Source organism: Fusarium phalaenopsidis (assembly GCF_050370095.1).
Source record: "Fusarium phalaenopsidis strain FUZ10S chromosome Unknown contig_32286, whole genome shotgun sequence".
Lineage (NCBI taxonomy): Eukaryota > Fungi > Ascomycota > Sordariomycetes > Hypocreales > Nectriaceae > Fusarium > Fusarium phalaenopsidis.
In genome coordinates, this window is record NW_028145413.1 from 669,778 (window position 1) to 696,831 (window position 27,054).

At 53.4% G+C, this 27,054-nt stretch overlaps 8 protein-coding genes across 8 annotated transcripts; 2 read left to right on the top strand and 6 right to left on the bottom strand.

Moving 5' to 3' along the window:
* Window positions 1-3,741: 3,741 nt before the first annotated feature.
* On the bottom strand, window positions 3,742-4,953 carry LRP88_02505 (uncharacterized protein; the record flags this gene model as incomplete). Its single annotated transcript, XM_083239153.1, has 1 exon — window positions 3,742-4,953. One exon carries the CDS (start codon window positions 4,951-4,953, stop codon window positions 3,742-3,744), a length of 1,212 nt encoding a protein of 403 aa, XP_083104283.1.
* A 3,811-nt stretch (window positions 4,954-8,764) lies between these two features.
* On the top strand, window positions 8,765-10,644 carry LRP88_02506 (Metallo-dependent phosphatase-like protein; the record flags this gene model as incomplete). Its single annotated transcript, XM_083239154.1, has 2 exons — window positions 8,765-8,940; window positions 9,000-10,644. The coding sequence occupies 2 exons, from the start codon at window positions 8,765-8,767 to the stop codon at window positions 10,642-10,644; spliced, it is 1,821 nt and encodes a 606-aa protein (XP_083104284.1).
* Window positions 10,645-11,186: 542 nt separating this feature from the next.
* Window positions 11,187-11,480, bottom strand: LRP88_02507 (uncharacterized protein; the record flags this gene model as incomplete). Its single annotated transcript, XM_083239155.1, has 2 exons — window positions 11,187-11,285; window positions 11,340-11,480. 2 exons carry the CDS (start codon window positions 11,478-11,480, stop codon window positions 11,187-11,189), a joined length of 240 nt encoding a protein of 79 aa, XP_083104285.1.
* A 2,105-nt stretch (window positions 11,481-13,585) lies between these two features.
* On the bottom strand, window positions 13,586-16,566 carry LRP88_02508 (ER membrane protein complex subunit 1; the record flags this gene model as incomplete). Its single annotated transcript, XM_083239156.1, has 2 exons — window positions 13,586-13,627; window positions 13,705-16,566. 2 exons carry the CDS (start codon window positions 16,564-16,566, stop codon window positions 13,586-13,588), a joined length of 2,904 nt encoding a protein of 967 aa, XP_083104286.1.
* Window positions 16,567-17,187: 621 nt separating this feature from the next.
* LRP88_02509 (uncharacterized protein) lies at window positions 17,188-18,570 on the top strand (the record flags this gene model as incomplete). The annotated part of the gene is made up of 3 exons (XM_083239157.1): window positions 17,188-17,298; window positions 17,456-18,378; window positions 18,528-18,570. The coding sequence occupies 3 exons, from the start codon at window positions 17,188-17,190 to the stop codon at window positions 18,568-18,570; spliced, it is 1,077 nt and encodes a 358-aa protein (XP_083104287.1).
* A 192-nt stretch (window positions 18,571-18,762) lies between these two features.
* LRP88_02510 (uncharacterized protein) lies at window positions 18,763-21,392 on the bottom strand (the record flags this gene model as incomplete). Its single annotated transcript, XM_083239158.1, has 4 exons — window positions 18,763-20,436; window positions 20,487-21,232; window positions 21,281-21,329; window positions 21,381-21,392. 4 exons carry the CDS (start codon window positions 21,390-21,392, stop codon window positions 18,763-18,765), a joined length of 2,481 nt encoding a protein of 826 aa, XP_083104288.1.
* Window positions 21,393-22,090: 698 nt separating this feature from the next.
* LRP88_02511 (LYR motif-containing protein) lies at window positions 22,091-22,734 on the bottom strand (the record flags this gene model as incomplete). The annotated part of the gene is made up of 4 exons (XM_083239159.1): window positions 22,091-22,100; window positions 22,155-22,204; window positions 22,258-22,539; window positions 22,681-22,734. 4 exons carry the CDS (start codon window positions 22,732-22,734, stop codon window positions 22,091-22,093), a joined length of 396 nt encoding a protein of 131 aa, XP_083104289.1.
* Window positions 22,735-24,712: 1,978 nt separating this feature from the next.
* LRP88_02512 (WD40-repeat-containing domain protein) lies at window positions 24,713-26,116 on the bottom strand (the record flags this gene model as incomplete). The annotated part of the gene is made up of 3 exons (XM_083239160.1): window positions 24,713-25,240; window positions 25,418-25,663; window positions 25,781-26,116. 3 exons carry the CDS (start codon window positions 26,114-26,116, stop codon window positions 24,713-24,715), a joined length of 1,110 nt encoding a protein of 369 aa, XP_083104290.1.
* Between the last annotated feature and the right edge of the window lie 938 nt (window positions 26,117-27,054).

The window sequence follows — 27,054 nt, forward strand, 5'->3', positions numbered from 1 at the left end:
TAGCCTGTGCAAACCGCCATGATGTGCACTCTCCGGCTTGTCTCACGACAGTTCTTGAAGAATACAAGGAGTGAGGTTTCTCATATCCCAAGACAGGATACGCCTTAATTCTGATCACCCCAATGTTATCTAATCAAATATTACCAACAACCATTGTATATAGATCAACGCTCCCACGAAGGGTTCTGGGCTGGAGCCCGGGCTGAAGCTGTCGCGCAGCTATGGAAACCATGACGCAGGCACCAGAATAGCCCTACTCGGTATATCCTTTTATGGCCGTATATATATCACACATCGTCTCATTCTGGGTGGTCCTGGAAAAACCCACTGGGAAAGTGGCGACCTAGACAAAGCTACGTCCCCTGCACGACACGTCAACTCAACCACATCTGAGTCTTCAAGTTAAGGCTGTTGTTTTATCGCGAAGGTCGAGATTGACCTGCATCTGTAAATAAGGAATGAGAAGTTATTGGGTCAATCTTATGACTCGTATATGCGACTTGGCCCCGTCATGCCCTGAATCGGAAGAGGTTTGCCCCGCTGTCCGGGAATGCAGCAACATCGCTCAAGTCTGTCTGATCCTCTGATAGACTGAGTGACGAATGGCTTTCTCCTATATCAATGCGCTCAAGTCCTCCGGCAGCAGAAGAAATTTGCATCTCCTGCGATCTCCGTCTGCTGTGGTGCAGAGAAAGCGGCAGTCGCAGAAGACAACCTCTACCCTTGCCGAACCTACCGGCTCTTTAGTTCAGCGGGCCTGCCATGGAGATTTACAACCTCTCCCGCATCACGGTGTGCTCTTCCAGTCGGGAGAACTGAACGAGTAGGAAAGGGGCAGCCAGGGCTCGCAAGAATAAATGGCTCCAGCAAACAATCTCGATCGCGACTGGGATAGCGACTATATAGAGCTCAAAGCAAACGCAACATTGGGAAGATTTCCATGAGACTTCAAGCATACGAACTATCATGTTCCAGATGATGCGAAACTTCCCAAAACGCTTTCGCACCTTCGATCTCAACCCAGAGTAGCCCCGTTTTGAAACAGGACAGCTGACGAACGCCGTCACCCAGAAGGGGCACTCCAAATGGGTCGGAGATTTCATCTTATTCATTCGCTGGCCTGTGGATAGATATAGTCAGGTGGTCCGATTGGTGGCACCTTGGGGGGATATGTCAACCAGCGTATATCCCTACTGGCTACAGATTGGAGAGAGGTTTCGAGGCGAAACTGTGAGTGCCTTGAATAAAGCTGCTTTCGTCTCATTGAATTCTTATTTATACAGACACCTGGAGGCTCTTCGACCGGATCTGCCGTTGGTGTCGCCTGTGGCTTTGCCCCTATTTCTGTGGTAGGCGAGACATCCCACGACATGACTACGAGGCTGTGTTCAGACAATCTGAATATAAACAGAGGCCCAACTACTTAGTGCCAGATAGGCTCAGAGACTTGGCCAGTCCAGTCCATCTGCCTGGCCTCCGTCAGAAAGGATAGGGTCAAAGGATGGATCCTCACCACCTCCATCATGCGACCACTACCCTCGACGTCAAGTATATGTCAGGTCTTTCCATTCCGTTACCATCGCACATCTCGGCTTTATTCTATATATTTCATGTCTACTCTTGACTTGAAGAGACTCCAGTTAAAGGTTGACCACTCGTACACGGACCGGGCCAGAGAGGAAATTTTGCACCTCGAGTCCAGGAAATTGTCAATACGATACAAGAGATCCGTCAAAGGTCCCCAGATGAGAAGTTCCTAATCGTTTCAGGAATTGTAATGACGCTCGGCGTGGTACATGAAGGCCTATGTCGGGAAGCCTAGGGAAGCACCCACATGAAGTTCGCCATTGGGGAATACAACGGGACGACGAAGCCCAAACGGAGAGCCGAGAGCCAGATACGGCTCTTCGTCACTCCCCAGGCCCAATTCTCGCCCCCTACACAGCCTGGGGGAAGGCTTACGAACCGCTCTTTGGCGGCATCGGATGTTGGATTCAACACCGCATCTCTAAGGAGCAAGGGAAACACCCCTCTTTCTCCGAACGCACATTCTCTCAGCGCTCCAAGAAGAGCTGCGTTATATATACAGCAGACACATACCCTCCGGTTCACCGGGAAGCACCCACGCCCAAGCCTTGGCTATGAGTTGTTCTTCAAAATCCAATGGCTGATCGGTTTATTTGATGGTTAACCCATCACACACGCGCTTGACGAACCATTGCTTGAATCATATCTATATCCCAGCGGAAACCTTGCGCGATTAACAAACCTTTCGCAGAGTTGCCCACGAGCTTCACCATCGTGGAAGGGAAACACACATCGGCATTGGTAGTCATCATCGACATGACGCCAGGCAGACAGAAATAATGCGACGATTATTACGCGTCACTTTGGCTGGTCAACCTCAACTTCATATTCCAAGCGGGATCGAATAGACTAAAACCAGCTCCAGCACTCGTCTTCTTGTCTAAGACGAAGGTGTAGGCTTGGCGAAGTCCAGGCAACAACCGGTGGACGAGCAACTAGACACCCCATGGGGAGTGAAGCACCGAAACTGAGTGGGAAAACATCACCAAAGCTATGGTGAATGACTTCCGGAATGGACGATGGACCCCGATGACGCGACAGAACGAAGAACCCTGAAGCGAACTTGGAGTTTCGATGTCAGGGAATGGAGACGCGAAGAATCACCTATATATATCACACTGAGAGCAGTGGTTACTTTCCCTGTGCCCCGGGAACATCACGAGAAAAAGGCAGCGCAATAGAAGCCCCTTGCCTTTCGCCATCCATCCATTGCTACCTCCCCAATTTTACCCCCTCCCCGACGGGCTGGGCAAACACGAGTGAGAGTGGCCTTTTTTTTCAATGGAAGCTTACATGCCCACCAGCGAGCGTAAAGGGCCTTGCGACCTCGCCCTCGCTGACCAGAACCGCTCGCAGGCTGCGAATGGGCTGAACCACTATCACAGTCGTGTTTTAAACGACGAGAGCTGCCCAAAGGTATTCCCAATCCCATAGCCTGATGATGCCTTGCCCTGGGGCTGTCGGGGCCGGGTGCGAACAATATCATCACTCTTCGCCAGCGGGACGTCCATCTAGTCACCTCGGAGGTTTTAATTTGCCTCGTGCGGTGATCGATCAACAGCAGCACCAAATCGAAGATCTAGTCACACCAGCGCCTCGACTTCGCTTGCCCAACAGCCACACCTTCCAGCTATATATATTACAACCTAATTTATCGGTACTTGTTGCTCAGGCAAGCTCTGGTGCTCGTAAAGGTATCCCTAAAAGAAATACCGCTGCACACAATACAGAATAGCTGCCTCCGAGACATCTCCGACTATGGTGATGCCTCCCACCCTCCATGAGGACAAGGACAAGTCGTGCCGTCTGGCCACGCAGTTTCTCTGCACCTGCAAACTGGCGTAAGTATTTCTTTACATGCCTGTTCATCAGACTAACTCCAACCCAGGCTCGAAGAAGGGATCCATCTGCTATACACGTCCAACCTTCCATATCTAAATCACAATAGAAGAAAATGAGCAGTAGATATTAATGTATTAATATGCATGCTATCTCGCTCCAGTCCCCAGCATCTTGACCATAAACAAGTCCAACAGTCCATCAGCCAAGGTCTATCCAAGACAGCATACAATCATCCAGACTCTTCCATCTCTTCCTCGCCATACCCAACCCGCCTGCGCCATTCATTCACTCGTCAACGTCACTCGGGCCAGATCAGGACTCGTTGCCACCAGACTCGGCTTCAATCTGAGCCTTTCGAGCAGCATTGAGAGCCTTGAGCTTGGCAGTTCCAAAGCCCAGGACACCATCCTCCTGGTTGTCTCCAAGCCAGGGCTTCTTGGAATCGCTAAGGATGCTGCCGGTGACAAAGTAGATGAGCTGACCGATGATGATAAGCACGAAAGCAATCGGGTACAGGAAGTGAATCTTGTAACCAAAGACGCGGGTGCCGATGATGACACCCCAGAAGTTGGCCGTCAGAAGCGAGATGTTGAGGAAGGCCGCGCTGCCCATTCGCAGCATGACAGGAACCAGCGCATAGAACAGATTCAGGCACAGCGTGAAACCGATGATCCAGCCGATAACGTCGCCGTTCCAGGTAGCGTTATCGAAGGACTTTCGGTCAAAGATGGCAGCCTGGACAGCATTGATGCACATGCCAAAGAGACCCAGGAAGGACAGGACATGGTACAGATGCGCCTTGGACACGAGCCACTCCTCGAAGACATTGGTAGTACCGTAGAGCGTGGCGCCGAGCAGAGCAAAGAGATCACCCTTGACCATATCGAGGCCCTTGCCACCGTTGGAACCCGTGATGTGGTCGCTGCCAATCAAGATGCCCATGCCACCGCAGCAGACGAGGATACCCACGATCTGGAAGATCTTGTAGCGGACCTTGAGCAGGAAGAACGAGATAACGACGACGCAAACAATAGCCCAGAAGTTGATGAGCTGGGCAGAGAGGACGTTGGTGTACCGGTAGGCCAGGACGGTAAAGTAGTTGCCCTGGACATCGAGGAACGCCATGATGAAGTACTTCCAGCCATCAGTCCAGGCGACTCGAACCCACTCGCGGGGGCCATCCTTGAACAAGAAGATGGGGGTGTAGATGAGGAACATGAGGATGTAGTTGAAGACGGTCTGGAAGGCGGGAATGTTTGTGCCCTCCTCGGCGAGGAAACTGGTAAAGGTGTTGGTGGACGTGATGCACAGGGCGAGAACCTGGCCGAGGGCGAGGACGATCCAGAAATCGTAGGTAGTGAGGTAGCTGTACCAATGGACCGACTTGACCTCGAGGGTGTGAATGCCCTGGCTAACGATGGCATCCTCGCTTTGGCTGGGCGCATTAGCGACGCCGACGACGGGATCAGCAGTAGGGGCGCCGAAGCCCTTGGTGTCGCCGACGGAAGAGCTGTTTGTAGCCATGGTGATAGTAGTCGCGTTGTCTAGGTGAGATGTTGTGTATCGTAGGATAGGGATTGCGAAACGAAGCTCGACGGAGTCTAAGATCTACTCTATGAGGATCACTCGGTGTACAAGACGTAGTCTGGAGATTCCCGTTAGCCCGTCCCCCATCAGAGTCCATGACGCTGATCGCATTGCGCCAACGTCGTACGTACCTCGAATAGCCCTATTCTAGAAGTGCAGATCGATATCTTGGTGTAGTAAAAGTATAAAAGCCAGATCTACCAATCGCAAGAGAATGCTGGTGGTCTGCTCAAAAGTGTCGGATGAAGTCTTTCTTATCGTCCCCTAGGTTTGCAGCAAGCGCAAAGACTCAAAGTCGCTCGCTGGTGTTTTATAAACCGAAGCGGCACATGTAGCGATGTGCCAGCGCGTGGTAGTCAAGGTAGAGGGCCGAATTGGCGCTTGTCGACATGGGCTGGAGGGTTGAAGTAAAAGGAGGAGAGGTCAAGTCCAAAGGAGGGCTGTGATCAGATGAGAGGCGGGGGGCTTTTTGAATGCGCCCACCTTCTGCGCGAGACTGGTCTGTGGAGTAGTTGGAGGCGATTGATCGGCGACGCACTACACGGAGACACCGTTGAAAGCGACGATCCCTTCTGACAGCGATAGAGAGAAGAGGAGGAAGAGAAGAAACGGGACAGGCTGAGCGCAACATCTTGTACCGCGACCATGGTCGACAGGTTGTCTCCATCATCTGCTGGTCCATCAATTTTTTCCTTCTTCCATCAGCCTCGGCCAAGCCTAAACAGGCAAGCCGCTAATGATAAGGCTTCTGATTGGCTTTGAGGCACATAAAGATCCATGGGACGCGGGAGCCAAGAACTACCACTAAACTAAATCAGGGTAAACGTCCTGGCTTGGTGGGCTGCCCAGCCCGTCTAGCGGTTCTGCTGTGGTCGTGGCGTTCTTCACGGCGGGGTCGCGGCGGGGCCGGGGGCCAAAGCTCCCTGGAAGAACTGCTGCAGCAGTCAAGTTACAGTGCTTACAGTGGCATCTGCGTGAGCGAGTTTAGTGCTCCATATCGATGAGACTCTGGCTGCCACATGTGCAGATTAACGAGACAAACACAGAGAAGCAAATTCCATGAGATCATTCAGTGAATAGAGTCGCAACTAGCAGAGTCAATCGAGATTGGTCCCGCGCCATCTTCAGCTCGAGTCTTCGCTGTTGGTGGCGTCCTGGGCTGAAGTCCCGCGGGCGGCTAGGGCGCACAACCCGGTCGAGAAAGGTCTGGGCATGGGAGCTGATTTGGGGCATGAGGTGATGATGGTGGGTAGCCACGTGGGGGATCGTGACAATTGGCCCGAATACAATCGAGCATTTGACTTGATATCGAATCATGGACCATCTCTTGGTCATCGGATTGTAATATATTGAGCTGAGTGATTGCGATATACGAGTTTCTCAGACGACTCCCATATCCGCTTTTCAATCCTCCATCCCCGTCATCAAGCCGTTCCGTGGCATCAATCCTCAACGCCATGAAATGCAAAGACATTATTGAGGTTCCTAGTCGACTCTTTTCCGTGTCAGTATGATATTTCCACCTTTGTGATGCGACATCTGCAACGTCGAGGTTCAACTCTTAAGCGCTTTCGCACGGGCCCGACATCACCCAGGAAGGCGACCTCGATCGAATCGACATTATCTTCGAGACCAACCCTTCATTGCCCTCATATGGCATTCTGTGTATGCTAGGCCAACGTCTCGGTCAAAAATCGGGGCCGATTGCAGAAGTTTAGTGGCTTCTGATATGTTGAAGCGTCGAGTGTCATGATCCGGAGAGGACATTTGACATGGCGATCCGTACGGTACGGCCTATCCAGACATTGTTCCTCGTCACGCTATCCGTCTGCGCAGAATCTCTCCCTGGGTCGAGTTAGCCATGCTGCAGCCAGGCAATTCCTACTTGGAATAGAGCATACGAGGCATGATGGGCATTTGCCTATCCGTTGGAGACGTCGTGTTACTGGCAACTGGCTCCCGTTCAGGCAATGCCGAAACTTCACGGAGGAAGAGGTCGCTGCATTCTTGTTCCGAGGTCACGGTATACGTTTTGGAATCACTTGTTGTTCCTGGGAAATTTCGTCAGCGATTGATCTCCTCGAGTTCCACTTTCGCCGGGATTCGATACAGTTGTCCGAGATACCGGCGGGCTGGGTTCTCACCAGGCTTCGTCGGAGGTAGAGATTTCGGAAGAGCACCGCCGTCGGGCATGTCGTTGTTTCTGTGAAGGGGAATTCCCGAGTAATATGATGTTGGTAGACCAAGATTCGGTCTTTAGGGGGTTTCCGTGGGAGAGTGTCGACATCCGACAGGTCGGACAAAGGACGTAGAGATAGATGCTCCGAAACCCGATTTGCTGACACTTGGAGTTTCTTGTCGTATGTCACTCGTTCAGTAGACAACTTCTCCAATATGAATACCAAAACACAAACACAGGGGATCGATTTGAAGAAGACAAGAAGCGGCAAGTCCTTTATAAGTCAAAAAGATACCAAATCACAAACACCCGGACATCTAAGCCGCAAACAACAACCCGGCCATCGGGAGGCACAGCGGCCGAGAGTGGAGCCTCCGCCGCGTCTCGTATTTCGTACCGGCGACTCGAGGATCCGCAATCTGGCGATCCATCCAATCAGCATCCGTCTCTCCATGATTGCCATCAAGGGGGGCCACCTGGCTTCGCGCCATCATCCCCGAATGGGGTAAGCAGCTCTGGGCTCAGGATGGGGATAGGGCTGTCCTATGGCATGGCGGTGCGAGATACGATCAGGAACGGATTGGGTAAAACGAGTACAAGAGACTTGTCGTATGCCTCGCTTCAGGTGCCGGACGGAGAGATCAAAGGAGTTTGTCAGCCCTATCTCGTTTTGTTTCAAGGAAGGGGTAGTTGTCGTCATTCATACGATGGGCTCAGTGGCTTAGGTTCCTTGCATTGCGTGGGCGTTGTTGCATCCCGGCCGACGCCTGGTAATCCAAGGTGTTTAGCGGAGTGTATATTTACCAAGTAAAAGAACAAACAGTTTCTATGAGTGCGAATAACTGTAGAATCAGGTATTTGTATCCCAGCATGTCGGAGAGCCTCCAGGGGAACCACGATTCCATACTCCATCAATACCTGTCTTCCATAACTAAGTCGTAGTCCCTTTTCTCATACTCCTACTACCTTTGGTGCTGCCTACACGTCGTTGAGCAACCCTTTCTAATAACAGTTCTTCAACTGACCTTCAACGTTCCCCTCAACGAATAAAGCACAGATCCCAGGCTGTTGGCGGTCGATAAAAAGACCTCGTTTTGTTTCCTAGCAAACAATTTCATATACTATCTCCAAACATCGAAATAGAGCACGGACACCATATCCTTCTCCTCAATATTGATCACACTGCAAAGTCACATGGATCTCCATCACTTAGGCTTTGTCTCACCTCGAGTAACACGAGTCCCGTGCTCCAGGCACCGGGCCCGCTGATATGCACCCACTGAAGACCAGCGCCCTTGCGGGGAGTATTCGGCAACCCCATTGGTCGATATTGATAACGTAAGAGTAGTCAGCCAATCATCTCGTCTCTCCATCGACCATCAGGGTCTCGGCCCCTCAAACGTCATTGCTAGCGGCAGGGACCTTATCGCTCCGGGTCCTCCTCCACTCGAGCCGAGCTGCTCCTTCTTTCATCTTCATCATCAACAAGACAGGACTGAGTCATCTTCCCGTCTCGTTGAATCACGTTTGTACTCATATTGGCACTCATTACCGTCTTTCATTTGCAGTATGGTCTTGCGGAGTAGAGCTTTGGCTGCTAGCTCAGCGCTTGCCGCTGTTGCCCACGCCGCTCAGCCGGGAGCTGTCCAGCCTGTTCCAGGTCCCATGAGAGACCTCACCTGGGGTCAGATCAACTTCATTCACACAACTGATACGCATGGCTGGCTTGGGGGCCATCTTCAAGAGTACGTGCCTTAGTGGCTGGCGTCCAGGGGCCTCGCGACTTATAGCTAACCTTATCTAGAGCTCAGTACTCGGCTGATTGGGGAGACTACATCTCCTTCACCCAGCACATGCGCAAGCAGGCCGACGACAAGGGAGCGGATGTGATAGTCATCGATACCGGCGACCGAGTCGAGGGAAACGGCCTCTACGATGCTTCAACACCCAAGGGCCTCTACCAATACGACATCTACGCCGAAGCCGACGTCGACATCATCTGCACCGGCAACCACGAGCTCTACAAGCATTACTCGGCCGACAAGGAACACAATACTACAGTCCCCAACTTCGAGGGGAAATATCTCGCCTCCAACCTCGATTACATTGATTTTGAGACGGGCGACCGCGTTCCTCAAGCTCAACGCTACCGCAAGTTCAAGACAAAGAACCAGGGCCTAGACGTTGTGGCTTTTGGCTTCATCTTTGACTTTACCGGCAACGCCAACAACACCGTCGTCCAACCTGTGGCGGAGACGATCAAGGAGGAGTGGTTCCAGAAGGCGATCCGCGAGAACCCTGATCTCTTTGTTGTTATTGGTCATGTTGGTCTCCGCATGGAGGAATTCAAGACCATCTTTACCGCCATTCGCAAGCAGAATTGGCACATTCCCATCGCCTTTTTCGGCGGCCATGCCCATGTTCGAGATGCTGTCAAGTACGACTCCAAGGCATTTGCCATTGCCAGTGGCCGGTATCTTGAGACAATTGGATGGATGTCAATTGATGGTATCAAGAAGCAAGACAACAAGGAGGTCGAGGCTGCAGCTTCTCCCACTTTTACTCGCCGATACATTGACAGCAACCTGTACGGACTTCACTACCACACCGGCCTGAACGAATCGACGTTCCCTACTGAGCAGGGCCAGAAAGTCACTGGGATGATCACCACTGCCCGCAAGGCGCTCAATCTCGACCACAAGTTTGGGTGTGCGCCAAAGACGTTGTGGATGAACCGAGCCGAGTACCCAGGAGAGGACAACATCTACAGCTGGATCACTGATGAAGTCCTTCCGGATATTATCACGCGCGAAGATCGCAAAGACAAGCCAAGGATTGCCATCACCAACACAGGTGGCGTCAGGTTCGACATCTTCAAGGGCGCCTTTACCCGAGACAGCACTTTCGCCATCAGCCCCTTTACCAGTGGCTTCCGATACATCCCGGATGTGCCGTACAAGATTGCTTCCGAGGTGATTGATGTGCTCAACAGCCTTGAGAGGATCCTGTCAGAGCAGGGTGCTGACACCAAGTTCCTGGGTCTCCCTCAACAAATGTTCCCCATCCCTGCTACCGTCTCCCAGGCTAGAAAGGATGAGGAAGATGAGGAAGGTCGTCTGGAACTCCGCAGCGTTGATGACAAGCCAAATCTTACCGCCGGTTACACCACCGAGGATGACATTGGTGCTGACGGCGACGACACGATTCATGAGCCTGTCAAGTCGTACCACCTGCCCAACTGTGTGCAGGCCGAGATTGCCTTCCCCGAGAGCGGCAAGCCTGAGACAGTGGATCTTGTTTACCTCGACTTTATCCAGCCGTGGCTTCTGGATGCGCTCAAGTTCCTGGGTGGTGAGTACAACAAGGACAGCGTCGAGCAGTATATCGATGGCACTTGGACATATCACATGACAGAGTGGATTAGCAAGAACTGGAAGGGCAACTGCTAGATTACATGGGCAGATTATGATAAGATACATGCAGCAAACATTTGACCAAGTGTCAGGGGCGTTTGGATAGGGACAGCATTCAACAGTATTGACTCCAGAGTCGGTCAACATATAAATTGAACTAAATTATCAACTCTTTCGGTGTCTCAATCTTTTTCTTGCGTCTAAGTTGTAATACTCCTGATATTTGATTCATGCTATGTGAGTGTCAATGCTGATCCAAGTAGGAGTTATCATCATCTCTCCCTTTCACTGCAGAGTTGAACAAGGCATGGGGTACTGTGGTAGATTTGCGGACGCTATGCTACCTATCTAATGAAGACTTGAAGCCCCAGTCTCGTGTATGTGTATGTTCCGTATATCGAATTAAGCATATAAAAAGGATTGTAACTCATGCAAGCATGAAGCAAAAAGTAAATCATGTACCAGAACCCAAACCCATACCCAAACGATTCAGTTTCCATCTTGATGACCAGGACAGTGGAGACAATTTCGAGGAGACTGCAGCTCCGGTCGCTATCCTCGTCGTAGAGAGAGGGCGTCTAGTTCTGGGGGAACTTGAAGCCGGGGGGGACGCAGTAGGGGCTGTTGCTGGGCTTGTAGAAGACGCAGCCGGTGTTGGGGGGGCAGGCACCAGCGAACTAGAGAAACAAGTCAGTATCCTATTTACACGTCTTGTTGGAGAGTGAACTTACGACCCAGGCGCGGGAGACATCGCAGACCTGCCAGCCCTTGGCATCGGGAGTGCAAGAATAGGTTCCAGGAGTGCAGCCCTTGGGAGGAGAGGCAGCGCCGAGGGTGGCGAGAGCGGCAACGAAGACGGCGGTGACCTTCATGATGGCGGTTGTTTTGTAGAAAAGGTGGTTAAGGTGAAAGCGAGTGTTTTGTTTGAGCGAGAGGTTGTTTGCTTTGCTTGGTTGAGTTGAAGTGATGAGGATGAGAAGTGTTGGACTTGCAGGGAGAGACGATGAGTTTATATACTTTTTTCAGATACATACGTTACTATTCTTTCTCTCTCCAGATCTCCAATACCCGAAAGTAAACCAGAACACGAGCTGACAAGGCTCTCCGTCCCCAAGATGGTGTGGAGGCGAAGCAGCTTTCCCCCTCCCCCCAGCTCTGAGGCTATTCCCTCCCACCCCGTGAAATGGCGGTCCCAATGCCGAGAGCCATGTAAGCCACGCACCCGGAAGAGGGGACGGGTGATCAGCAGAGCTGGGGCATCGGAATACGATGTCTTGTGGTTGTCTCGGTTCACGGGTACTGTAGCTAGGAGGGAAGGAATATCATGATTTGCTTTCTTGGCTAGTAAGTGGCCATCACCCCGTATTCGCCAATGCAGCAGACTTACAAGCTACTGTACAGCTAGTCCTATCATAGTCATATGAAGCTCTACTGCTTAAGCGTAGGCGAGCAGTGCAAGGTACAAGGATCCATATGAGAAGACCAGCCCTACGCTCTGTTACAGAGGTAATTAAACGGGGACAAGTCCTACCGGAGGATTTGCTTACTCTTCTGTATGACCCGAGTGATATGCTTCTTCCTTGCTTGCATATGTGATACAAGGAAACAGTCGATCAAGCATGAAAGCGGTTGATGAAGCATCTCACACACATACCGCAATGTAACATTATTCCTCACTCATCCCCAAAAACACATCTATCCAGCGCTCTCGCCTTCAATACAATACTCCATCTAAAAATAACCAAGTAGACAATACTAGACTGTCGTCAAAGTGCCGTCTTATACCCCGCAAGTCACCCATCACCACACCCTCACTCAACCACCTCATCGCTTATTCGTCAAAACTGCAAGCCCCCCGCTCGTGTTAACAACGCCCCTCCCCCGAGGGTCCGAGTTTTCCAGAACTTGGATCGGAGTAACTTTATGCTGGCTGTGCTGACTGGCGTTTCTCTGCTTGCCTATTGGGCTTTCTGGGTGAAGCATCATTGGAAGATGAGCAAGTTGAACGTTTTATGGGTCTGTGATTGGAGTGTTTGTTGGTGTCTTCGTCTTGTTGGGCTGCGTCCATGTCGTGATTGTTCAATTCCCATTCAAGCCTCGGAAACAGTCTAGACGCGAGCTGAAAAAGAAGAAGCAAGAATACGGGCATCGTCAAGCCCTTACGGGTCGTCGCCCGACTGGAGCACAGTAGCAAACCTGCACGATGGCATCATCTTATTCGAGTGTCAAAAGCCTCGGCTAGGCTAGGCTATTATAGGGTGTGTAGGAAAAGATGGGGTGCGTTATGTGCCTGCTGACAGGCCCGAAAGGATGAGGAACCTATCGTCTTTCGTAGAAACCTTGGGCTCGTCTGATCGGTGCATGAGTGCCGATGGCATGAAATGCCAGTCAGCCATTGTCTGATCAACCTACGGGAAGGCTTGCAGTCTGCAGAGCAACACGAGGTAGTAGTCCGGTCTATGCTGTGACACCCAGCCAGTTGTCAGCCATTTCATCCTCAGCAAGTAACAGTAACATGACCATCTACCTTGCCTGCTATACCTTGCCTACCTAGGCAGAACAGTATTGCCTCGCTCCCCGTGCTACACGGCCTTTACAGCCCCACACTGCCGTGGCGCCAAGCCCGTCTTTGCTCCGTTCATCGGCGGAGAGCCCTAGCCTTCACCACCCGCTCTGTCCGAGACACCCTCTGGGGACGTGGCTGCTCACAGGAGAAAGCCCTTAAGGGTCCTCGACACCCATTCTCCATTGGAACCGTAGCATCGTGAGGCTGACTCCAAAAGCCAAACACGGGAATATCACGAGTGAAACCATCCAATAGCTTCAGGGCATACCGTTAAATCAGTTGAACCTAAAAGCAAAACTCGTTTCCATTTACTACCCACAGGCCAATGTACCACACTCATTGGTTCCGCATCGGCCGAGTCTAGTGATTAACTCCCGCGTCTGTCTGACATCCATCCATCTCCTTCTTTCTCTACAGTCCCTCCCATCTCCGGTTGATTTGCTTTCTCCGTACCTGCAGAATCTAGTGTCAGCCAGCCGTCGTCTACACAAGCGGATGTCGCGGCAAGTCAAAAGAGGAGGGTTGCTTACCATTGGTGACAGAAACAAAACGCCGCCCAGCAGCGCCACCACGGTCGTCACCAGTGTCGCCTTGTTGAAACCGTTTCCAAGAATATCAAACACTCCGCTCGGCGCAACCCGAGTGCCGAACACATCCAAGCCATAAGCCACCACCAGACTCGTGCTCTCCACGATGGCTGGCGATGCAACGATGCCCTTGACGCCCAGCACGTTTCGCTGGTGCGAGACCACCGACTTGGGGTCGATCTCGATGCCTGGCGTGTACTTGATCAGGCCCTCAGCCTCCTTCTCAGCTGGGGTCGAGTCTCGGCCGACGGGCCGACGGGGATCGAGGATCTGACGAGACAGGCCGACGATGCCGTGAGACTCAGGAAGGTAACCCAGAACCTGACGGTTGGCAATGCCCTGTCGAGTCTGTGTCACAGCAAGAGAGTCGAGCGGCTGAGAGAGAACATAAGCCTGTTCCTCAACCCAAGGCAGAGGAGGTCCACTCGGCGTGTCCACAGGCTTAAGCGATGAAAAGTTAACAGCATCGCCAAGAGGACCACGGTCGTTAGGCGAGGATGACTCGTAGAGATCAGATACAACGATCTGGTATCCCTTGATGGATCGCTTGGTGCCATCTTCGAGAGTATGCTGCCCGAAGAAGGTGCATGCATACCAGTTCTCAGCCATGGTGCAAGAGATTGGCTTAGTCGAGTCGACGCCGGCATACGATGAAGAGGCCAGAACCTGGCCCGAAACGGTATCAACCAGCTGAACTGACAGGGTGGACTCAGCCTTATTGGCGGCAGCCACCACGATCGTGTTGGGGTTGAGGTACTTGTAGCTGACGCGACGGTCCGCCAGGACGCGACCAATAGAAGCCACGGGATCGTGGGTCGAAGGCTTGGCAATATCAACAATGGTCTGTCCAGGGAAGAGCTGAAGTTGCCAAACTTCCTCCTCAGAAACCTTGTTGTTCTCCTCGACAAACTTAACGCCCTTGAGGACATCTCCCTCGCCTCGGATGACGATGGTCTGATCAGGAGTCCAGCCAGCAGGAATAGGTCCGGCCTCACCATTGACACCAATGGGGAGCAGCCACTTGCCAGATGAGCTGTCGACGACGACGGTGGTGGACACAGGAGGCAGCGATCCAGGGGGCATCACCTCGACAACATCGCCAGTGTCGCTCTTGATAGCGACGTATTCGCCCTTGGCTCCACGAAGAGTGACAATGCCCTCATCCTTGGCGTAGATACCCTTGACATCCAGAGTCTCGCCAGGGAGCTGAGGAAGAACAGACTTGGACCAGACAATCTGGCCATTGTGCTCAGTGCTGAGTCCGTACATGCGGCCACGTCGAGTCGCGAGCACGATGAGCTTGTTGAAGCCAAAGGTATCCCGGTGAAGACCCTCCTTCTTACTAACGGGCTCACCACCGAAAATACTAGTCATGAAGCGCTCAGGGAGAGAAGCCAGGTAGTCGGGGAGGTATTGAAGGTCGTCAATATGGCGAGTGACGCGGTGAATGTAGGCCTCGATGGGGTTGGTGTGAGCCTCCTGCTCAAGGACCTTGGCGAGGTTCTCGCTGCCAGGAACATCGGCCCACACAGCGGCAACGGCAGCGCTGAGGCCTTCAGGGCGCTTCCAGGCGATCTCGCCATTGCGCACAAGGACCCAATCCTCCGACTTGGTAAGGGCAGCAGCTCTGACAGCGAATCCTTCACCGCCAGGCTTCTTGAGGACTTCAGCAACGGCGTGGACGGCCTCAATGTCACCAGCAGGCTTGGTGGGCCATCGGGCAAGAACAGCGTGAGACTCAGAAGACACAACCAGAGTCTCGTCCTCAGTAATGCGAGCAAAGTAGACGTTGGCTCCCTCAGAGCTGGTCGAGATGGCGCCGAGGCCAGATAGGTGAGGCAGCTCGTAAGCCTTGGAGACCTGGTTGCTCTTCAAGTTGGTGTGATAAACCTCAGCCTTGTTGCCTGTCTTGGTTCGAGTGTGGACGAGGAAGTGCGGCTGCGACTGAACAAGATGCGGGGCATGGATTGTGACAGAGACGGCCTCGGCGGGGAGCTTGAGCTCCTGGGTCGTCTTGCTGCCCAGGACGTTGACCTTGAGCTTGGACAGGCTGGCATCAGCCCACGCGAGGATGGGCGCCGCCGAGTTGGCGCCAACAAACATGACGTCCTTGGGTCCGTGGACATCGCCCTTGGTTCCAATCGACAGGTCGTCCACGCGCGTTCCAGACACGGTATCGAGAGCGGTGACCTTGAGGCTGTAGGACGAGGGAGATCCGTGGAGGCTGACGACGTAGATCTTGGAAATGTCGGTGGAAACCTGGAGGGGGATGTTCTTGGCCACCTCGCGGAACTCCCAGACGACCTGGCCGAGGGTGCCGTGTATACGTCGCAGAACCGTCGAGCCGTTCTCCTCGAACAGAACCAAGACATCCTTCCTCGAGCTCTCAGTCAACTCCAGAATCTCCAGATCCTTGACCTCGCCCTTGAATTCGTTGTGCCAGACATTGCGGCCCGTCAGAGCATCCCAAGCCTGGACGCGCGCGCCGTGTGCAGCAGCAACCCAATGCTCCCCCTCAGCAGCGCGCAAGAAGCCGCCGCCATTGGAGATGTCATCCGAGATCTGCTGACGCCAGACGAGCGCGCCGTTACTAGGATTCACGGCGCCGACGACGCCGACGTCGCTGAGTGTGTAGAGCAGGCTCGCCTTGTCCTGCTTTCTCGGCCGGTGGAAGAAGGTGGTCTCGACCTGGGGGACGCCGACGAGCGCGTGGTGGAAATCGATGTGGCCGACCTCGTCCTGGAACACGGCCGCGCCGAGGGACGAGAGCCCCAGGAGGAGCAGTGGTTGTAGTGATAGCCGCATGATGGTGTTGTGAGGGGGCGTTGTGCGGCTTCACTTGACGCTTTGGAGCTTCAATAGCTGGCTTGATGCATCATGACGGCAACCTGTTCGTTCGTTGCGCAATGCTTAGTCATCGAGATTGGAGTGTAGGGTAATCAACTTGGTGACAGTCGACCATCAACTCAGCACTTGTGAGGGAGGACATAGTTACCCCAGGTTTATATGGTTTGAGAAATATAGATGAATCAGATTGAATGAGTGAATGAATTGAATGGCTAGTAAATCTAGAAACACAGATCAAGTGAACTGGGCGGTGCAGCATTCCTCTATGAAATACTCTATTCACCTCGTCGATACCAGCCACGACGACGAGTCAAGGGCATGACGCCTGTCGCGTGCTTCACATAGAGTTAAACGCAAAACCCAGAAATGTTTCATCTACCGGCAGGTTTATTCCTATCATGAACGTGAATCTTTCCAATTTTATCCAATAGCTCTAGAGTGTCAATATCTTTTGTCCTACACAAGACATATGTCATGAGACACCTCCACGCGGCTCCTGGATAGATCGCGTGCCCCTAACCACAACCTCATGTCTCAAGCTTCAACTTGGCACTTCAACCATAAATACTAAAGTCCAACATGGACCTCGTAGAAATCTCTCTCATAGTTCTCGAGTTCTCACCTTTGTGTTCAGAGACCTGGACTGGTAGTGACTTCCAGCATCCCACCTCGATATCCTTTGAAACTCGTGTTAGTCTGAATACTTGAGCGAGTAGAGTCTAAACACGGCCCAACACATTTACACCTCTCCAGGTCTTCTAGTCCCCTAGTCACACAGTCAGTCGCTACAGGAAAACAATGGAGGCAAGTCTCAAACCAACGCCAAAACTCCCACTTACACGACCAGCCTCGATCCCTCATCCCATCCTGGACCACAACCCCTCTCCCCGGTATCGTCCTCTCTGCCAGCGGTCTCCTCGCCCTCGCCGATCTCCGCACCATATCCCGTCGAACTGCCCTTGTAGGAGGCGCCTCATGGGTTGACGCCCTTGTCCTCGCTCCAGGTTTGCATTACCAGCAAGCTTGCGACGACTTGGAGCGTGAAGCCCCTGTTGGTCTAGTCGCCCTACCCGTCGAGGCTTTCAATGGCGTGCGTTATGCAGTCAAGAATAGTATAACGGCAAGCTATCTTGTGGCTCTTTGCAGTCAGAGTCCAGAAGGTATTGTGACGTTGGATGTTGGGCTAGACATGCCCTGGAGAGTAGTAAAAGCCTTCAAAAAGCTGTTCAAGAAACGAAAGCTTGAAGATGAAGAGGATGAGAACGAAGACAATAATGACTGGGACGCCCTCCCCGATGTCGACTGGCTCAGTCATCTCCTTTACCTCGTCAGTCCCCTTCTCACGGTGTCTTCCCTCACTTTCATGATCCTCTTTGAGGACTGGTGGGGTCTGGCCATCCTCCTGACGCTCATAACCTCGCGAATCCTTAACGTCTGGGCCATCAAACACCGCACACAATCACCAGGCCATACTCCCCACGATCACCGCGTCACTGAGTACATCGTCGATCTCGGTGGAGGCCATGCCGTACGTCTTCGAGGTCCAGATGCAGATCTTCAGGCCCTCGTGACACATGCCTGGCTGCGTGCTCAGTCGCACATCGACGGGTATCTCGAGGCGATAGCCAAGCTGCTGGTGTACCTCACTGCCGCGCTGGGAGGCAACATGACCCAGGCTGGGGCTATCGTTCTTGTTGGACTATTGCTTATAAGCGCTGCCCTGTTGGGTTTGAGCAACGCCCATGCTAGAGGCATTCGCGTGCATGGCCGGTATGCATTACCCGAGACGGAAAATACAAAAAAGAGAAACACCAGTTCAGGGACAAGTCGTGGGAGTAGCACAGCCATGAGAGAGGCAAGCACGGTATCAGTCCCACGGAACCGAGTTGCTGGAACACCATAACGTTACCGTCACTAAGAAACAGGGTGCACAATGCTCTGGTTACGCTTGTCGTCCGTTAATTCATAGAAACTACCCATTATCAACTCCTGTAGCAATAATACTGTACAAGCCCAGTTCCGTTCATGTGCAGCCCAAAAAGAGCACCAACCAAGATTCTTCTCTTCGTACTTCTAAGCCGATCGCATCCATCGCCTTTGGATCTAGGAGAAAAAATCGAATAATTCCGTATCCATGTCTGTCAAGGTTGCATTCTAGGCCTCCTCTAACTTTGGTTCATCGGTCTGCATGGGCTCGGGGGCGGTGGGCGCCTCTGCCGCAGGTGCTTCGACTGCAGCAGCTTCAGACACAGGCTCCTCAGACTTCGCCTCTTCCGTGGCCGCAGGTTCTTCTGCAACCATAGGTTCATCCATAACCATAGGTTCATCCATAACCATAGGTTCTTCCGCAGGCCCTGCTGGTGGTTCGGATGGTATCAAGGCCGACTCAGGGGCTGGCTCCGGTGTGGATTCAGGTGCGGACTCAGGCGCGGACTCAGGCGCGGGTTCAGGTACGGGCTCAGATGCAGGTTCGGGGGCTGGTTCCGCAGCTGGCTCAGTGACAGCTTCAGCAACAGGTTCTGGTGCTGGGGCTGACACTTCGCTCGGCTTCTGTTCGGACTGGCGGTCAAGCTCGCCCATCAAGTCACCAAGCAAGTCAGGCTCCTCAACGGGAGCTGGCTCCTCCTCCTTGATCTCGGGTTGGGCCTCGGGCTGAGGTTCGGGCTGAGGTGATATAGGCTTGACGTCCTCAACGCTAGTCTCCTGAATAGTCGTCTCAGCTGGTGGCTCAGCTGGGGGCTCCTCAATCTGAGGAGCAGCTACTGGGGCATCAGTCACTGGGACATCGGCTACTTCAGAGGGTGCTCCGATGAAAGAGGCCGAGTCTTCAGGCTTGATAGTATCCTCAGTCAGGCCAGTATCCATCTGCTCAAAGGGTGGTCTCTCGGGGACTGTCGTAGCCTCCTCGCCAGACTGACTCTCTGCCGTTGGTCTAATATCGCTTCCAGGAGCCGAGGTACTTGGTTCGCCAGCACTTGGCGTGGTCGCAATATTGCCGACCTGCTCAGGTGGGGGTGGTAGCAGTGCGTCGTTGGCAGTTAGCTCCAAAGTCGGCACATCGCGCTCAATTGCAGCCTCAGGGGCATCTCCAACAACTGTCGATGGCGGCTCGGCTACAGTTGAGTCTGTTGTCTCAGATACCACAGGTGCCACGGGCACCACGGGTACTGGAGGAACCTCTGGAACCTTGCCCGCCTCGAAAGGAGCATCGATAGCGGCCTTCACCAGCTTCTCCTCCTCCGTTGCAGGCACTGGTGCCTTGTCTGCCTCAACAGGAGCGTCCAATACTGCCGCAAGTGACTTCTCCTCGCTCTTTTCTACAGTAGGCGAGGGAAGGATGACGTTCTTCAGCGGGCTGCCCTCAAGTCTTGAGCCTCCAGGAGTGAGGTTCAACGGAGGAGGAGCAAGGTTGAGAGGGCTTGGTTGTGGGGGCTGTGGTGAGGTATCGTCTTTCATCTCGACATCAGGTTGTTCGGTTGGAAGAGCGGCCGTGTCAGGGGTCGGGTCAGGTGCTGGTGCCGGGACTGGAGCTGCAGCTGGAGCCGTGACCGCAGCCTCCGGAGCTGTAGTCGGAGCTTGAGCTGGAGGCGGAACCACAGCGGGAGCAGAAGTGGGAGCGGGAGCGGGAGCTGGGGCCGCATCTGTCATCTCATGATCTTGCGTCTTGGTGTTGTCGCCACTTGGTTGACTCTCTGCCGCTGGTGTTCCTTCACCCTCCTCGCCCTCTTCTCCCTCTTCACCATCCTCGTCATCGTCATCGTCATCATCGTCGGCATCGGGCATGGGGCTATCCTGGTTCGCCGAGTCTTCGCGTTCTTGCTTAATAGCCTATGTACAGTTAGCAGTCGAGAGCAAATACCCATGGCGCGGGGACTCACGGCTTCCGCAGCGTGCTCAGGCTTGACGGGCGCGGCCGGAGCAGCTCCATTTGCTACGCCAGCAGGTGCCGCAGGCGCAGGCGCGCCAGCCTCCGGAACGGGGTTCTTGATCTTCTTCTTTCCTCTGCCAGGACCAGCCTTGGCCTTTCTCTTGGGAGGTGGAGGCCTTCGTCTCGACGACTGTGGCGTCGCGGCAGCCATCTCAAGACCAGGCCCGGGCGCAGCTTCGATCCTCGTCGAGATGATTTCGCCCTGAACCTGCTGTCCATCTGCCAGCGTGACCTCTTCCGTGTATGGGTTTCCAGCGGCATCGATCCTCCTCACTGTCGCTCTCGTAACCGTCGGTCCCTGAACCTTATCCTCGACCGTCCGGCTCGCAATCGTCACGGTATTCTTGCGTCGCTTCGCGAGGTGGGAGGTAGAAGGAGTGTCGACGTTGCGAGGCATCTGCTTCCAGACTTTGATGCTAAAGCCCTTAACACTTGTGTCCTCCTCCTTCTTCTCCAACTTCTCGGGAACCGCCTCAGCATCAGCCTCTTCCTCCTCGGCCGGTGCAGGTCGCTTATAGAGTCTACCGGATCGCGCGGCTGCGAGAAGCTCCTGGCTATGCGATGGGAGCAGGTTCGAGTCTTTGGGCATGCCGTGGATGAGCTCGATGGACCAAATGTCGTTCTTCTGAGGCTGTTCCTGTTGTGGAGGCGGCACCACATTCACCCACTCGTGGCGCCATTGTCGCACAGGGAGACCTTTGACAAGTTAGTATGTATTGAATCTGGCGATCGGCGATATCGCACCTTCGAAGTCATCGTGTTCGGCGTATCCAGAACGGTTGGCGCGTCGCGTCTATCACGTCAGTCGAGGGTTGCGGCAGGCAGCAATTAAGAGGCAACATACTCCCGGGGCCATCGCGGCGGATGAAAGAGCGCAACGGCTCGTGCAATGACGTTGATGCAGGCAAGTTGGGACGGTTTTCCGTGATTGGGTGGCGTGGCGCTGGTGAGAATAAACTGCTTCTGGGTCTGTATTGTACGAGGCTGAGAGGCTTGTCGCGGGTCGCGATGGAGATTCCAGTGGTTGATGCCAACTGGCCAATTAAATGTGGCGATAGCCGGCTGACATAACACACAGAACTTTTTGAGCTGGGCTGCGCAACGTGAATGGCATGGACGAAAAACTTCATAGGTGAACAATGGCAGTTGTAGAGAGAATTTTAATGGAAGGTTCTGGGGAGTTGAGATTATAATGTCCTACGTTGTAGTCGTCGTCCCATCACTCTTAAGGATACACTGAAACTGGGGATGAAAATGGCCCGCAACCACAACCAACCGAAGCCAGTCCCAGGAAAGCACAGCAATAGACCTTCAAATAGTAGAGAAGCCAAGCCAGGAAGAATTGAGATTCGCCGTCTAACGTTAATGTCCCCAACCGTGATGCACCCTCCTTGTTCAGGTTCGGCGCAGCCCTCACGGTCCGCCGTCGCCCTCAAACCCCTTGTGTGGTATCCGATACATATACATAGCTCCCCAAAGTCCTACTGTACACTCGATTCGTCTCTTGGTTTTTTATTTGAGTTGGATGGAAGATGTCGTCGTGTTTCGGTCCGTTCAGTCGTAACTATGCAGTTGTCAGTATTGCTCAGAGATCTTCAATATGGGCGCTGTGACATACCCCTGCTCCTTCTGCCTCACGATCCCTCCATGCTTGCCCGTCTGCTTGCCCTGGTCCAGATATCAGTATTTACCTCGTTGCTCCCTCGAAAGCCAATACTTACAGAGATTCCACCCTCGACAACTAACCGATCCAGCTGGTAGAACTGGCTAATGACTGTTTGCCTCTGCTCCGCCGTCAGCTCCCAGCCCTCGACCTGACAAAGGTTGTGTATCCTCACCTTCATGCCCTGAAGCTCCTTCAAACCATGTTGAACCAGCTCCTGCACCTTTCGCGGATCCTGCTCGTCCTTGTGCTCTCGGAACGCATCCCTCGTCCGTCGCTTCGCATACTCGCGGAAGTTGTACGCGGCGAATTGCTCGCCTTGCCGTAATAATTGGCGGTACTGCAAAAAATCCATCGTCAGCAATCTCAAAATCCACCGAAGCCTTCAAGAAGCGACATATCAAAGATCTCTGCCCGCTTGAATTTTTGCACCGAGGCAACAGGTCCAAGGGAGAGAAACAGAGGATCGGGGGCGACTCACGAGTGATCGTACTTGCTGCGGCATGTCGCCCTTGAGAGTTGCAACAACAGACATTATCAAGGATGGTTGTGGGTTGCGAGGAACGGCTGGGGAAGAGATTCGCGACTGGCTTGGGAGTGTCCGATGATGCAAGACATTTGGCGATGCGAGTTCGGTGTTAGTCGGGGCGGAGAAATTTGCCGCTCCGGCCGGCATTTCCGGGGGTATCTATCCGCACTGTACATCTCGGCCTCATGAGGTGTAAGAACACAGTGTGTCGGTGATGCTACCCTTCGGTAGCCCATCGGGTGAAGATCTCGGGGTTTCCATTGGCATCAAAACTCGGCTTTTTGTTGCATCATCAGAAATTTCTGGACTGCAATTCGCCCTTTTGCCAAGGCCGCGGGCGTCTTTGCTCCAGTTCGATATGCCTTCTCGAACCAATGGAGTCCCCAAGACATAACATTTACAATCAAGCCATACCCTGGACTATCCTTTGGGCAGTTGTTTGTCCAAGCATGGCAGGAACTGGAGGAAGAGTTACTACCGTTTGCAAGTGTGCAGCTCTACTTGGCAGAACGTATGGGTGGTACAAGTTGTAAACAGAAGCAGTTAAAGAGTAGCATCGGGACCTCACGCATATTCCTACCTGGGCAGGTATGTGACCAACAGTGAGAAGGCAATTCGACATTTTGAGCAAGTGCTCGAGCAGGAACAGACACAGATCCATGATAGGAAGAAGGGAAAATGTAAAAATTACCCCAAACATAGAGAAGGGAACAAACCAAGGGCTCTTCTCCGTGCTTGAGAGCTGAGAAACTGGCGAGTTGGCATTTTCACGGTCGGCCGACCGTTGCATCTCAAAGATGACAACTGCGTACCTATGTAGGGAGCCTCCATGTGCCTAACCGTTTGTCTCGGGTAATGCACCTCAAGGAATCTTGACTGCATCAAAGTCAACGCCTCCAGCTGTAACTCCCTCAAGACATTCGCCATCACTTGCATACAGATGGCCACGAGGATATGGTACTTTCGACCATGGCATTCCACGAGTCCTCCCTTGCAGCAGTGTTCTGTTTATCCTACCCTACGCTACAGATATCGAGAATTCAGCGCATACATATGTGAAATAAGAAGGGGCGATCACAGCATGAATCGTATGTTGTCTCGGACTCATAACCTCTCGTTTCTATTGGCGGAATGCAAAAGATTCACATGCAAGGGGTTCAATATGGTCAAGATATGATTCAATTTCCAAGAATATCCAAGTACCTAGATGTGATTGATATGGATGGCCTCGTTGAGCATCGGGTTGCTGGTTGCATCGGGAGTCTGCATACGCAACCCTCAAAACCACTGCAGCTTTTCACAAATTCGGTCAAGCCCATACCCATGATGCTCGTGAATACGATAAATGACAACATTTTGGTGGTTGGCTAGTGGCCAAGGTTACACACCAAGAACCCCTAGTAGTATCGGAACCCCTTGCATATGACAGTAGTTGGCCTGGAACTAAACTCGCGCCATGCTTGAGATGCTCCGCTCCCATATGCCCTTGGAACCCTTGCATCGAGATTGGGTTGCAGTCGCTTCGATGCACCAGCTTTTCGATGAGATGCACGTTACTCCGAACCGGTGAGATGCAACCCCAGGCCGGCTGGCCTCAGCAAGCATGACATCGCCTCATGCATGCAAGTGTTTCTGAGACCGAACAAACGGTCGAGAATTGACGCCATGCTCTCTCCCCATGAACCACAGCTGCAGTGCGTGTCCTGCCGTGCGCTTGGACATGTTGCCGTATGTCAGGGGAGGACCGAAGCGGAGGGACGTGGGCGGTCGTAGGCCGTGCGCCATACATGTCGGATCTCATATGCAACGTGCTGCATGAGATGCGCTCTAGCCCGTTGAGGCTGAAAAAGCGAACGGGAAGCGACATCAATCACCTGGAAACGGCATCTTGGGCTGCAATAGAGCCCGTATTGAGCACTTGGATTGGGCACGAAATAGGACATCCAGACACGGCACTTAGGCTGGGTCTGCACCTGTGCATTCTCTAACTGACCGGGCCATTGAGGATCTTGCAAGTGTTCATGATGGCCCGGAACTGTTCCTCTTGCTTGGCAAGCTCGTCGTCTTGTTTCCCGTTGGATGGTGCGGACATGGATGAGATTGCCGTCTCCAGGGATTCAGACGAGAATCCGTTGGTGGCCAGCATCTGACTGAGCCGTGTCCCATCTCCGAGATCGGTAGTCAATTGCCCTGTAAAGGCGTATTGCTTGAGGTTCTGGTTTGGCTTGACAATAGTCAAGGCCTTGGTCGGTTGCTCCGCCGACAAGGGAGGGACGAAACAAAGGTTGGTCACTGAGGCATTGAGGCTCGCGACCTCGGTCGGGTGGGAGTTTTCAGCCAGACTCCACCGCAAGATCTTGCCGCTGGTGTGCCCAGACAGGATCGAAGTGCCGTCATATGTTACAGCGAGGCACGATGGCTGGCCGGCTTCTGGATCTGAGACAGCTAGCGGGGCGCTGACCTGCACGACAATGGACGGCAGCTCCGTGCTGCGGGAGCCAAGCACCGGCTTCTCGCCACCATACAGCTCGATCAGAGAGACGGCGCCATCCTCAGAAGAAACGAAAAGAGCCCTGGCACTCGGATCGAGACGGGCGCAGAGGGGAAAGGCGGGGAAGAGCAACGTCCGGAGAAGCTGACCGGTCTGATAGTTCCAAATGATGCATGTCTTGTCCTTGCTGGCAGACACGCATATGCTGGTTTCCGGGTTGGTGCTGGGGCCGACAGTCAAGCTGGTGATGGCACCCCGGTGGTTGGACAGTGTCAGGTCGGGTTCGTGCTCCCCTTGGACATTGAGCTCAAGTAGGCGTGACAATGACCAGACATTGATGTTGGAGTCTTCGGATCCGGACAAGATGTGATAGGGCGTCACAGCCAAGCAGGAAACAGCCTGAACATGGCAAGGCGGCGTCGACACTTGTCGGCCCGTGCACGTCTGTCACTTGTCAGTATTCACATTCAAACCAATGGCTTGCGTCACGTCTGTGTGCATGTCATACACGCGGAGACGGGAGGGACAAAGTTGGGGGGACGGGATTGAGACAGTACTAACCTCCCACAAAAACAGCCTTCCTTCTGCGGAGCCTACGACCAACACTTGGCCAGCGAGGGCCAGGCTGCGGATCCTGTCCGGGAAGGGCACGAGGGCCTCTTGGTTTCCACGCACGCGGGAGTAGACATGAACGTGTGCCTTTTGGTCCTGTGCGGCAAAGATGTGAGTCTGGCTGACGGCTAAGCCGTTGACAGGAGTGGAGCTCTTCTTGAAAGAGGCCTTGATGGTGTGAGACGGGGTGAGGGAGTGAGAGTAGATGCCGACATCCTTGGAGACGGCAGTGTTTGCGGCGAGGGGAGGGCCACAGATGGCCGAGATGAACTCCTGGGACAGCATTCTTTGGACGTTTCGTTTGTGGGCTTGTGGTGGGTGGTATCGTAGGTGACCAAGCCAGATGCCTCGAGATGATTGATCGGCAACAATACTTGCCTGGTTGCCTATGTCGTGAAGAAGCTGGGTTCAATCACAAGCCAGGCTCACCGCTGAGCTCTGTTGTCAAAGAGGCTTGATGATGCCTCAGTCGAGGAATGCTTGGTTGGTCAGAGTTGCACGTGCGTCAAAGACGTCCGAGAAGCTGGGATCCAAGGGCCTGAGCGATTGGTTCCAAGACTCTAGAAAACCGTTGCGGAGACTGCCCAGAACGCCAAAACAAGCAAACACGACTAGGTGGCCAGTTGCTGCAGAAGCCGTGTCGACGTGAAATATCCAACACTTACAACTCGCAAGTGGGCTGGGTTGGTGTCGAGCCAATCAGACGCCGCTGCTGGACCTTCTTCTCAACGGCCGCGCTCTTGCGTGCTGAAGCTTACAGGGACTCTATAGGGCTGGAATGGCGGAATGGCACGAGGTGGCCAGGGGTAATGTTTCTCGTCGTCTTCGCGAAGGTGAGAATGGAGCTTGGGGATATTAAAGAAGAAGACTTTTTTCTGTTGTTTGCTTCGCTAAAAGGATGAACCTGGTTGCTCGTGTCGCTAGCCTGGGAAGAATTTGGCAAGAGCTTTCTTTTTTGGCAGGTTGGTGGAGCGGCGCCAATCCCAGCCGCGGGCGGTGTGGCAGCCGCTAGGCTAGCGCCCTGTCGACGCCGAATTCCATGTTTGCCGCTGCGGCTGAGTAGCCCAGTGTTTGAGGCGGGTGATTCACCGTGTGTGGCTGTTGCCTTTTGCGCCCTTTATCGCCCATTGGATTCCAAGCCGCTCAGTGTCAATTGGAGCCTAGTCTTCACTGTACTTGGTCTGTCGGAATTGATTGAGCTCATCCCCAAGCTCCGGTCGAGC